This window comes from Falco rusticolus, chromosome W (genome assembly GCF_015220075.1).
Source record: "Falco rusticolus isolate bFalRus1 chromosome W, bFalRus1.pri, whole genome shotgun sequence".
NCBI classification, from domain to species: Eukaryota; Metazoa; Chordata; class Aves; order Falconiformes; family Falconidae; genus Falco; species Falco rusticolus.
Window position 1 is genome coordinate 9,399,311 of NC_051209.1, and position 13,527 is coordinate 9,412,837.

At 43.1% G+C, this 13,527-nt stretch overlaps 1 protein-coding gene across 12 annotated transcripts in view; it reads left to right on the forward strand.

The window, feature by feature from the left end:
* Positions 1–8,974, forward strand: part of LOC119140751 (mitogen-activated protein kinase 4-like) — a 47,078-nt gene extending 38,104 nt beyond the window's left edge. For 10 of the 12 annotated variants that reach the window (XM_037372315.1, XM_037372318.1, XM_037372319.1 and 7 more), the window contains 3 exons: positions 1,182–1,343; positions 3,494–3,695; positions 5,515–8,974. In XM_037372315.1, coding sequence (XP_037228212.1) covers positions 1,182–1,343; positions 3,494–3,695; positions 5,515–6,199 — 1,049 coding nt within the window. In that variant the 3' untranslated portion in view covers positions 6,200–8,974. The remainder of the gene's footprint in view (positions 1–1,181; positions 1,344–3,493; positions 3,696–5,514) is intronic. The other 2 variants (XR_005101695.1, XM_037372321.1) reach the window with 2 other exon arrangements.
* The last annotated feature ends 4,553 nt before the right edge of the window (positions 8,975–13,527 follow it).

Consider the following 13,527-nt stretch of genomic DNA (forward strand, 5'->3'; position numbering starts at 1 on the left):
AGAGTTCTTGGTCACATCCAATAGTGCGCTAAAGAATGAGATTAATGTTCATTAATGAGGTGGTTGGCTTCCTTCCACTGGCACTGCTGCTTCTCTCCTCTCACTCACTGGTAGCCAGTCCTGAGCAGGGGCTTAGGGATGCATGGATAAATATGTCCTGAAGGAAAAGGATTAAAAATATATGATTGCTTATAGCAGTTGTGAGGATTGTCACCATCAGAGCCTTGACTTGGTGCCCAGGAGCCAGCGGGAGTCACTCAGAAAATGCTTTTCACATCGGCAGAGTGCAGAGGTTGGGCACTTGTTCATTTAAAGATGAAGCTTTCGGATCCTTGGAGCTGGGTTCATGATCTTCTTGTTACCATTGGGGTTGTGGCAGCACTTTTTGTCACTGCTGTACAGAGGGGCTTTGCTTCTCCGTATAGCACAGCATGTGGCAGGGACATGTGATGACAGCACTGGGCACTGCACTGCTCAGCTGCAGCCATGTGAGCTGGGATGCTTCATTTGGGGTTTTGAACAAACCCAGCCATGGCATTGCTTAGAGTTGTTGGTTTTGAGGTCATTACAGCTGATATTCATCTCCTTCTATCAGGCAGGATGGAGCCCACCGATGGATAATAGCTCCCACCTCTGTGATTTTGGCTGGGTTGTTTCTGCTCAGCCTGGCAGCCTCAGGGTGATATGCCAGGAAAGCAAATCGTCTAGGTTAACTCTTTCACCCTTAAAATGAGGTGACCCAGCTGGGAGTCCCACCAACATGAGTGGGAGAGGGAGGTGTGGTGGCTTTGGGGGCTGCACAGCCTGCATGGGTGCAGACAGAGGCACCTCACCTGAAGCTCTGCCTCAGACATGCCTGAGCAGCTGCTCTGTGTGCTGCTGTGTAGGGGGAGAACCAAAAGGCGAGCTCTCAAGCAGGAGATGGGATGGAGACAGAGGGGCAGGGAAGTGACCTGGAGACATCATTGCACCTGGTTCATAAGAAGGTGGCGAGGGTATTTTCCTTGGAGCAAAGAGCAGTGGCTAATGCCGGGAAGCATCAGTGTGGAGGGGCTGGTGGGAGATGAGACATAGCACTGCAGTGACATGACTCATTTCAGAGGAGTGGTTGATAATACCACACGCTCCCTCTCAATTAAACTTCTGGGTTTCATCTCACTGCCTGTTTTCTGCCTGTTTAGGGGGTCATGAGCTGGAACAGATGCAGCTTATTCTGGAGACAATCCCTGTTATCCATGAGGAAGACAAAGAGGAGCTGCTCAAAGTGATGCCCACGTTCATCAACAGCACTTGGGAAGTGAGGAAGCCGCTGTGCAAGCTGCTCCCTGAAGTGGACAGCGAAGGTACTGTTATGCCCACTGGCTTCGGCAATGTCCTTCTCCTGGGACTTCCTCCAGCTGCCATGTTTTCAGACCTAATTCCCTAGAGGAGGGGTGGGTGGGAAAGGATTTGTCCTCTAAGGCCAAGTGCATGAACACTGGTGAATGGGATTTAGATATCTGGAGGTCTGCTGTGTGTGGTCCCACCTGTAGCTCAGGCATCCTCACCGCTGTCCCCCCAGGTCCTGCTCACTGTTGCACCAGGGAAGGCGTGGGCCGCAGGACAGCACTCATGATGCAGTAGCATTTTCGCAGGTAGCCCCTAGAGAAATAAGGGTGAAGTAGTCTTCCAAGACTATTCTAAGACACTTTTAAGGTGCATCCCTGCCTTCCTGTGTCTCTTCTTGAGCTGTGAGGGTTCAGTCTAGAGGTTATTTTCAAGACCTGTTCATGTTCTTGGTATGCTTTTTGCAAGAATGTAGTTATGTAGTACAAGGAGATAAAGGCTTTTACTTCACAAATATCTGAACTTCCTGAGATGGTTGCTACAGGCAGAAATGTCCGAGTGCTCCGAGGCTTGGACGTCACTCACATTAGGCTGTTGCAGCCTGCAATACTTGGATACCTCTTCAATCACTTCCTTTCTTTGGCTAAAGCTTAAAAAAAATCAGTGTGTTGTTGCAAGGGGGCTGCAAACCACAGGCTTTTGGACATGATCTTTTTCCTGGAGCAGCTTTGTAGGCAGCGAGAGCTTGCAGATTGGCACCAGAGTTGAGCAGTGTGGACCAGGCACGTCACCTTTTCTGAGCTTCTTCCAAGGCTTAAACTGGGATGGTGGATGTGGCCACCTGCTTTTGGGAAGACGTCAAGACCAAGCCTGGCTTATGTTCACTGGCGTAACTGTACATTATAAGATGTCCGCTGTATGGGCTTGGCAGCGTGATACCTGTCAGCCTGGGTTACCCAGGGACTGTGTCAGCCTCTGGCAAGCAGGAATGGATTTATTCCCTGTCGTTACTGCAGGAAGAAAGGTCACCTGCGCCCCTTACATAATTCATTGACATTTTCCTGCCTCTCTGACCTGTAATATATCGTAATATATAACTTGTAATATATCGTTCCACCACGCTTCTTGCCTGCAGTCAGTGACCTGAAGCTATTGATTCCTTCCTACTTATTAATTAGTCTAAGCAATGGAATAATCTCATAGGAGGCAATTGGATATTAGTTAATGTTTAAGCACTGAAGCCATAGGTATGACCCGCCCTTGCAGAGTGTTTTTGCCCCTAAAGAAGCTGTCCCATTCACACAATTACATCTTTAACAGGGATATTTCTGAAGGTAAAATATAAAGTTGTAACTGAAGAAAAGCTTATTCCTATTTGTGTTATTTGGACTCTAAGGGACTCTTCCATGGACCCAGAATCAACTGAATAAGCAATGTCTTTAATGACAGGATTTGATCTTTTCACATAACCTCAGTAAAAGGAATCATCAAAAAAATTACAGTGAATCCTCTATGTTTAGATCTAATTCCAGCCACTTTAACTGAACTTAATTTCCTCCTTTATCATTGTAGAAAGAGTTCATGCTCCACAGTTTTACCAAAATAATTTTAGGCACTTGGAATCTTTTAAATATTAATAAGTAAAAATAATTTCATAGTGTTGGTTATGCCAAAGACTTTTAAAAATTGCACTTTAAATCTAATCCTGCTTCTGTTGCACATAAAGATGTGAAATCAGTTGGCTGAAATGCAGTGAGCTTGTCAAATGGATCTGAGAACATGGAATCAAATCCCAACACCATCCAAAGGTCCTTTTGAGGTATGAGCTCAGTGTTCTGGCCTGGGGTCACAGCACCGGGTATAATATGTATATCCTGTGCTGTGGAGGTGTGTGGTTCTCGCAGTTGTTTCTCCTGCCTTGCCAGATGAAGTGACACCTGCAGGGGCTGCAGGATTGCTGCACTGCGAGTACATGGCTCCCGTGGGGGGCAAGATGGATGCGGCAAGGACAGAAGTGCCCATTTTAGATGCACACGGGATGTGACCTTTAATTCCTTCCTTACTTTGAGGGGATTTGTTATGGGGGATCCACGAGGCTCATCCTGGAAAGGAAGCTGGTATTGCTTTTTTTGAGGAATTAGTGAGCTTGTTTCTCTTTACTTCACAGCTATTGATTTTCTGGAGAAAATACTGACATTTAACCCTATGGATCGATTAACAGCTGAGATGGGTCTGCAGCATCCTTACATGAGTCCGTATTCCTGCCCTGAGGATGAACCAGTGTCTCAGCATCCATTCCGCATTGAGGATGAGATTGATGATATTTTACTGATGGAAGCCAACCAGAGCCAGATGTCTAACTGGGACAGGTATGGTAGCCAAGGCTGGGCCAGAGACCAGATACTGGCTTAAATTCCTTAGAACTTGACTGGTGAGTCTCTGACCTGCTTTTGACTGGGTTCAGTCACACGTATTCCAGACCCACGGCAGACACCTGCTTTTCCTTCTTTATGCCATATCAGAATTCTAGCCCAAGCTGGCACCTTGTTGAAGCCAGTGAGATGTTCATAATTGATTTCCACAGGGAGCAGATGTTGAGCTTGCACGTTCCAGTTACTGAGTGTCTTTCTGCTCTTGGTTTTATCCACAGCCTATATTGTCTTCATTTGAGTTACATCTGTTTAAGTGATGTTACGGTTCTTTCTGTCCTCTGTCCCTATAACGCAAGTGATAAAATAATGTAGTTCTTGTACCTTTTGGGGACTGGTCCTGATTTGGAGCTCTATATTTATCACTTTTCAAGGTGCATAAGCCCAAGAGGCCACAGATCTGGGGTCTTTTTAAATATCCTTAATTGTGTTGACTTTTAAATGGTTTGCTGAAAGTCGTACAGGAAGTTCAGAGCAGATCAAAGCCTTGAGCTGAGGTCTCTCACGTCCTAGATGATTACTCCAGTTGCTAAGCCAGTCCCAGTACTGAAGAAGGTAGGACAAAATAAGTAGCTAAGAATTAACTAGGTCCACTTTCTTATGGAGCTCCTTCCAGCTGAGTAGGGTGAGCTGGCTGAGGATGTCTGCAGCATTGTTCCTCTCTGCATGGCAATTAAATTCGCTCACCTTTTTATTCCACTGTATTTCACCAGCATTGAAAAAATAATCTAAAGGAATCCCTTGTCTTTACTATTACTAATCTCTTTGTCTGGGTGAACAAATATCAGGATGGAGGCTGGGGGGGACAACCAGGTAAATTAGGTAAAGAGGAAAGGTGGAAGCTTTTCTCAGGATATCTATCTTCAGTGTATCCCCACAGCTCCAGCATCCCTGCCAGTTATAGTCCCAAAAGCAGCAAATCAGCTGCTGCAGGTCACCTTTTTATCTCTTGGCTTTCTTGGTGTGATACAAGAAGATGGGACCTGGACTATTGGTCCTGCCACCCAGCAGGGGACATCTGCTATAGGGCCATAAATTTTGAAACCCAAGCCGAGTATTTTAGAGACAAGAAATTATTTTGCCTGTGTTGTGGGACACCTAAAGGGTGTGTCATTGGTGGGATATAGAGCCCCAATACCTGAGATAACATGTCTTTTAAAGGCAGCTTAGTTAGGAACCAGTAAATTAGATGTCACTTTGAAAACCATGTCTAAGAATGGGTGTTGTCAGGTAATTGCAGTCAAGGGAGTTCAACTTGCTTGAGAAGTTAGTGCTTAGCAAGGTGACCTTTCAGGGATGCTCTTGGTTCGCAACGTCAGAGTAAACTGGTGATGTCCAGTCTCAGTGGGGATTTAAGCTTATCTTTTTTACTTTTATGGCAACAAACAAGGAGCATTCACTGCAGGTACTTGTCTGTGGGATGAGGGAATGTTTATTAGTATTTTTAATCGTGTTTTAATCGCAAGTGGAGGGAGGGTGATGAAGGGCTAAATGAAGGGGCCGGTTGGTTTGGTTGTTGGGCCTTTATTCCCACTACTGGTCCCATCTCAGACTCTTGATAAATTACTCAGCCCCTCTGCCTTTTTTAACATGCAAGAAAAAGGTCTCTAATATTAATAAGAACTTAGAGATTTGTAGGTGATTAGTGTATCAGCAAAAAAAGGCAAAAATGGCAGCAGCAGCATGCATGTCTGTTTGAGCACCACTGTTTCTAACGAAGCCATCGTCTTCGTGTCTAACAGCAGCATGTCTTTCACAGGTATCACGTAAGCCTCTCCTCTGATTTGGAATGGAGACATGATAGGTATCATGACATGGATGAGGTTCAGCGGGACCCCCGGGCAGGGTCTGAATCCATCGCTGAAGAAGCACAAGTTGATCCACGGAAGTACTCACAAAGCAGTTCGGAGAGATTTTTGGAGTTATCCCACTCATCCATGGATCGAGTATTTGATGCAGATTGTGGGAAATCATGTGATTACAAAGTGGGGTCACCTTCCTACTTGGACAAATTGCTGTGGAAAGACAATAAGCCCCATCATTACTCAGAGCCCAAGCTGATTTTAGATTTATCCCACTGGAAAAGAGCAACCATAGCACCCGCAGCTGAGCTATCGCTGGAAGAAGAACCATCCAACCTCTTTCTGGAGATTGCTCAGTGGGTAAAGAGCACGCAGGTGGGTCTTGAGTGTCCCAATCCTCTTCCAGTGATTCAGGAACAGAGCCTGCAGTCTTCTCACCATCTCCACAAAGAACCCACGGAGGTGATCAGTGACACAGACCCTGAGTTTGACTTGGATGTCTTCATCTCCAGGGCACTGAAACTTTGCACAAAACCCGAGGATCTTCCAGACAACAAGCTCAATGACATCAATGGGGCCTGCATATCTGAGCATCCTGATGAGATTGTACAAACAGAAGTGTACCAGAAGGAGCGATGGTGAGGAACCCACACTCGGGAAACCCCACTGTATCTCCCTGTTCTTCTGCGATGGTGTGGCCATTGCCCAGAGCTGAGTGGCTCCCATCTGTCATTGAGCATCTGTTTTTTACACTATACCAAATGCCTTTTTCTGAAAAGGCAAGCACAAACCACATGCCCCTTTTGATGCCTTAGAAATACCTTTAAGGGAATCAAGAGGTGTGAATGAAATACTGAGTTTCTTATACTGCCTTAACACTCTTGCCTTGCAATCTCTTGGACCTGTTTGAAACTTAAATGTATGAGGGAAAGATGATAGTACGTGGTAAGTTCACAAACAGAAGTCAAATCAACTTCTTTTCCTTTATTTTTCTATAGCATCTTAAAATGACGAGGACAAAATCATCATTTTCATTATGGCCAGATACCCTCTTGGTTTGACAGGTTCTCAAAACACCAAACTTTGAGCTCCTCTGAGGCACTTGTGTGAGTACAGGCAGTACAGAGAGAAGCGATGCCAGGCATTGTCCATGGTCAGCTGTCAGTCAGCAGAGAATGAAACTAGAGGTAGAGTTTGGCCATCACACAGAAAATAACTCTTCGGAATGTTAATGGGAAAGGAATTTGACCTACAAATATGGGCCACGTGAGATTTTATTTTATTTTTTCTGATTGGAAGACAAAATTTTTGCGAAGCACTTTCTCCTTGTTTGGTTTCTCGCACATAAATTTTCCCTTCTGTTGCACGGGGTAGATCTGAGTGCTCCAAGTACTTAGGAGGCCCCATACAATGCATTTCAGCGTGCCAACCTGGTGCTGTGAGTCCTGTCTGGGGCAGGTGCCCAGCAGACCAGCAAATTCTGGTGGTAAGGGCTGGACAGGAGTTGAGAGCTAGAAACAGGGTGTCTCACAGTGTGATGCTGCCTGGCATCACCAGCTACACAGACTCAGCAAGGGTACCCACCTTTGCTAATAAAAAAGGAATGAAGTACTATTTTACCTTCTGACAAAGATGCTGTGAAGAAAACAGCAGTTCCTGTGGCATTAGATTCATAACTGGCCACTTTGCTTCCAGCTTCTTTGGAAGATGCTGGTGTCAGCAGGCAACTGAGCGCAGTTTGTAAATAGACAAAACCACAACTGATCTACTGTAACTTCTCTTTTCATCCACACTTCTGAGCACCTTAATAATTAATCAGCTAACGAGTTTGTATACGGAAGAAACGTTCTATACTTATATTTAATCAAATTCGGCAGTTTTTAAAATGGAAAAATCTGTAAATATCATAAAAGCCAATATCTGCTCTCCTTGCCATCGTGTCACTGTGCTCTCCAGCACAGCAGCACTTTCATTTGTAAAAGAGAAACTACTGTACTTAGTAACTCTAAGGTCCATATTGAACTGTTGTTCCTATACGAATTGTTTCTACCCTTTTAACAAGCAATCTACTGAATGTTCTGAGATGTCAAGAAAACTCATGTGAGACTCGGATGAGAACTAACGGCAACATTTACTATATTAAATTAACCCTGGTTTCTGTTCTTGGTGGGATCAGGTGTACAGGTTTAGCTATAGGAGACCTTGTGCTAGGCACTGACAAGCCCAAAAACTTGTTCATGCTTTGAAGATCTCTCCTTAGGCTGATTGAAATGCCGTTACTCCAGCTGATTAGCAGCATAGATGTGAAGGCTACCAGCTGCATGGATGGGATGGGGTGGAAGTTCTGGGGCAGGGATGGAGAAGGCATCTGGAAGGCAAAGCCATTGGAGAAAGCATCTAGAAGGCAAAGCCATTGGGCTCTGGTCTTTGGTTCAGGCATTTGGACATCCCCCACAGTGGTTTAGAAAGGAGAAACAGAGGGTTGGTTTCCAGTGTGTTGCAGATAATTGATATACCTCAAAGCTCAGCACTTTTACTGGTGGGAGAAGTTCAGATGCCGAAGAAGTGGCTGCCCCTGCAGTGGAGCAGATCAAAATCCAGCCCCGGCAGCCCACAACTCACTGCCCATGGTCCCGCTCAGCTTCACCATGCACCCAGCAGCAGCCAGCAAAGGCTGAGAATGGGATTGCCAGCACTCAAGTGTGTGCCAAGAGAGGAGGCATCAGCTGCAGTTGTGTCCCATCGCTCCCTGGTGCCACCCAGGAGGAGAGGAGCAGATAATGCCCAGCCTCTGATGGGAGATGCACAGGCACTGCAGCTGGAGGCATCAACTGAAAATTAGATATTTGGGAGCCAGTGGAGTTCAAACCTGAAGGATAAGATCAGCAATGCAAGAGCTGACTTTTAAAACTCTCTTCTGACAGATTCAGCAACTATTTACTACCATTGGGTTAAACATGGAGATGTGCTGACATGTGAAATCAGCAGCAATCAAACCATGCCAGTGATTTCCTCAGTGGACATCAGTTGCCACATTCTCTGAAACCAGAAGCCATTTTCCATGGGTTATTATATTTGGGCTGAACGTCTTCACCAGAGGCGTACAGGACTATTTATTATGGCCATGAAAGTAACAGTTTTGCTTTTGAATAGTCTTCTAAGGAGTGGGAGCTTAAGGGCCCACAAAGTGTAAAATTAACTTCACAAGAAGCCAACAGAGCCTATTGCCATTGCTCTGGGTTTTCCATCTTGGTTCATGAGCTGTTATTTAATGTTGTTCCAAAACCTTGGCATCACATGCTGGGAAAGGGGGGAAATGAGAGGAGTGGCTTTAATTTGTTACCTGAGTGTGCTCAGCCGATCACAAGCCAGATTTATTTCTCATCTACAACAATAAAATTTAAGGCCTGAGCCTTCCTTGCTTGGTAGCATGTAATTATTTTGTGATTAAGTTTCAAATATAAACTTGAAATGTTTATTCCAGTACTCGCGTCTAGGTTTCTTCTGCAAGTCATAGAATCATTTAGGATGGAAAAGACCTTTAAGAATGATCACGAACACCTGCATTTGTGCATGCATCACAGGAATATTTGCATTCTGGGGTTATTTGGTGTTGGCTACTTTTCACCAAGCTTTGCTTTGGCTGGTGCAGGCTGTCTGAGTACTCAGGGTCATGGGGAGGGAATTTAGACCTCATCACCAACACAGTGACTGCTGCAAACAGCTCCTTCTTGCAGTTGTTTGAAGAATCATTTCAGTGTAAGGTTAACCATCAGGTATTTCAATAAATTTGCCAATGTTATTTGCAAAAGAGAGAAAAGGAGCGCTGCTGTCATTAATAACGCAGTGTGTTGGGCCACTGAGGTTGCATGGCACTGGGATGGGTGGATGCCCTGGCTTTAGAGATGTGCCAGCGTGTCTATGCTGACCAGATCCAGGAGGGACAGAGGGTGCTGCTTGTGCTCTCCGAGCCTCAGGACTGAGCGATGTAGTCCTGTTCAGTGACATGGAGAGGCACCACAATGACAATGCAGGGGAGTTCACTGACAGAAGCAGAGGGACTGTAGATATCTCCAAGCTGAGGAGGACTTCAAGTTCAGAGGCTGGTGCTTAAGCCAGTGATCAGGTATGTAAGTGCCCCTGTGAGTCCCAGTCATTGTGGCTGGCCTTTTACATGGTTTTATTTTATATTATATTGAAAGGAGCTTTGAGCAACCTAGTCTAGTGGAAGGTGTCCCTGCCCATGGCAGGGGTTGGAACTAGATTATCTTTAAAGTCCCTTCCAACCCAAACCATTCTGTGATTCTATGAATCTATTTGAAGAAGAACAGAGGGAACAGCATTCCCCTTCCCTGAACCTGTGGAAGCTGCTCGTGGTGGCCTCTGTGTCAGTCCTTCCACTACAGCCACCCACCAGCCACAAGCTGGGGACTAGGAATCCATCAGGGAGATGAGGGTGCAGCTTCCTGCTCAGCTGCTCTTGAGAGCACCTTTAAATGTCAAAACGATGCCTCTGATGGTTCAGTTGCTGGCCCAGTGATTGTTCTTTCCCAGTCACAGATACGTGACTATTTTTACTGCAGTTTATCTTTAATCGTGTTGGGATTCAGCAGCAGTTACACCATCACAGAGCTGCATTAACCAGATCTTCAGAGCTTTACCATTAGAATAATGAAAAAATCAACTTCAGCTTACTTTAAAATAGGGGTTTGGGGACATCCTGGGAAGTGTATCCTATGCAAATCACACCTGAATCACAGAGTAAAACCACAACATGGTGTCAATGAATATTACAAGTGGAGCTATTAGAGACTGGACAGCTAATGATCCTTTCTGTCCATTTAAATCCACAAAACATGTATTTGAGCAATTTCATGACACCATCTAACTTGGAAAGCTTGCTGTGAGAACACTGTATAGCTACATGCCAGTAAATATATATAGCAGTTTTTGAAAAAATCATATACTCTGAAAATTACTGCTCCATAAAACAGGTGAGAAAATTGTCTAAACAAATATATTTGAGGTGGGTATGTGTCCTGGTTTCAGCTGGCACATAGCTAATAGTCCAAAATTATTTAAAATTCATAATAATACTGGAAGCTTTTCTGTAGCTTCACTGACTTATTTGTCCTAAGTTGTTGTGGTTTTGTAGTTGTGTGTGTTTGTTTGCATGGTGGTGGTTGTTCTTCTGACTAGCTCTTCAAAATTCACTTCCAAATACCACATCCTTGGGACTGATGATACTTTAAAATTGGTGTAACCTACACTGATACTACTTTTCAGAACTGTGTACTCTGTGACCAAATAGTAACTGAAGCATCTTGTCCTAATAGATAAAACATTACTAGGTGGATCAAAGTAATCAGTCTTTTTAATAGTCTAATTAAAATTAAAAACCTCTCATTCTTTTTGGGTTTCCTTATCTGCTGTTCCTTAAGAAATATTTCTTTTCCCCAAACAAGGCTTGTAATTTTAAGATATACCTTCTTTCAATATATTCATATTTGTGAGCAATTTTGAATTAGAAAATCCAGGTTATAGCTTTTCCTGAAATCCAATCACTCTGTTTCAAGTCAACACTAAATTGTTAAATTATATTTAGAGATAAGAATTCAAAGCTATAGGACTTCAGATGTATCAAAGCCAAAAGCCAACAGATTGGCTTCCACTACTCTTTTGTCTTCCTGTAAATTTTAAATTATCCTTTGGTCTCTCCTTGACATAGATTTCCCCTCCCCTCAAACATCAGTAAAAGGTGTCTGTCCATCGTCATTCATCCATTCCCCCAGTACTGTGGAATAGTATTTTTTCTTGTCTTTTCTTATTGAGTTTGACATAAATGAAAATTAGCTTGTAAAATGCTTGTTGATTAGCAGCAGAAGGAATTCTATTAAAAAGAGAAAGAAATTGTATTCTAAAAGTGCATGTTCATCTCATAAAAAGCTTATTCTGCTTTTAAGTGCTAAAGAAATAGACATATTTCTAATTTGGGCAATGAATACAGTTCTCATTGTTCAACAGTCTCAGTCCTCCTTTCCCAGTTCACCACTTGACATATTAGCCAAGCAGTCCAGTATAAATTTCAAGAAAATTCTTTAATCTGCTTATTTGTACTTCACTATGTCACCCTTATTCTTTTTTTGTCACCCATATTTTGTTCCTTTTAGATTTGTAAAACCTGAATGATCATAAAGAGGGAGGTTATTTTATAGTTGTTGTAGCCTGTTTCAGGGGGGAAGGAAAAAGGGAGACACACACACACACTCCCAATATGCTTTCTTCTGAAAATTTAGCAATTCTCTTGCTATTTTGCCATAATCTGAGTAATTTTAGATTGTGAGTGCATGTAACTTACTGATAACCAGATTTGTCACTCTTCTGACTTACAGTACAAATCTTCAACAGTATTCTGTATTTGTCCTAGTTGCTTTGAGATAATCTGTAAATCATGTATATAGCAAGACTCTGCAAATAAAGATTATACCTTTCAAACAGCAACAACAAAAAAATATTACCACAATTTCAAGACCAAAGTTAAGGTGACAGAAATCCTGAATAGAGAGAAGGAAGAGAAAGACTCCCATTTACCAAGGTAATAGTGTGAATAAACCAACAAATAGAAATAGGGATAATACTTAGATAGTAGAGTCCAACTGGAAATTGTCTATCTACTGCTCAGAATAATCAGTGCTGAATGTTGTTGGCTTTTTGTTTTTGTTGGTTGGGTTTTTTTCCTCCTCTCTAAACTTTGAAACAGTGATTCCAGCTAAGAACTAGCATAGTTCACAAGCTCACAGCTCTATTCCTGTCTAAAGGTATTTTTATGGAGCTTTTTAATGTCTTCCAGAGTAAAGACAAATCCCACTCAGAGTTAACAGTATTCCATTTATTGGAATTAGTGAGGAACTCTTGCAGCACAAACTAGTAGGCTGTAACAAGGCTTCTACCATCAGTCAGATTCTACTGTATCTCCTTCCTCCAGAGGTCAGACCACACTGCTCCTCCCTCTCCACAATCCTCAGTGTTATTTAACTACTTGGCAGGAATGAGCTACACCTGCACATCATCCATGTCAATCAACCCACTACCCTCGCGGCAAGGCCACAGCTGCATATTATCAATGCTAATCAACCCACTGCCTTCATTCCTCTACAATGAACTAACAAGGATGTTGTACTCTGGCTCTAGCAAAGCATTATGTCTGTGGTTTGTTATATTAAAGGCAGGGTATTCATAAAGTGTGTCTTGTAACAACAGTAGAAGGCAACTTGTCTATCCAGTTACATACATTTCAGCATGCAGTGTTTTCAATTTAACCTTTTTAATTGACTCTAAACCAAGAGTTCTAACATCAACTCAGGAATGGGAAGGGAAATTTAATACACATCTTGTGTGTGGTGGGTTTTTTTCTTTTCATTTTCTTTTTCTTTTTTCCTTTTGGACATATGAAAGTAAAAGGTTTTTTTTCTTTCTTTCTTTGCCTATGTATGAAAACGTGAACGGTGAATATGTTATCTTCTGGTTTTTAATGTTCAGAAATATAAGGAATGTTATGTCTAGTTGTCATGGTTTAACTCCAGCCAGCAACTAAATACCATGCAGTTGCTTTCTCACTCCCCCTCCCCTAGTGGGATGAGGAGGAGAATTAAAAAAAGGTAAAACTTGTGGGTTGAGATAAGAACAGTTTAATAATTGAAATAAAGTAAAATATAATAATAACAATAGTAATAATAATGACAACAACAATTTTAATGAAAAGGGGAGAGAGAGAGAGAGGAATAAAACCCAAGAAAAACAAATGATACACAGTGCAATTGCTCACCACCCACTGACCAATGCCCAGCCAGTCCCCGGGTAGCGATCAGCCCCTCCCAGCCAACTCCTCCCAATTTATATACTCAGTATGACATTCCATGGTATGGAATATCCTTTTGACTAGTTTGGGTCAACTGTCCTGGCTCTGCTCC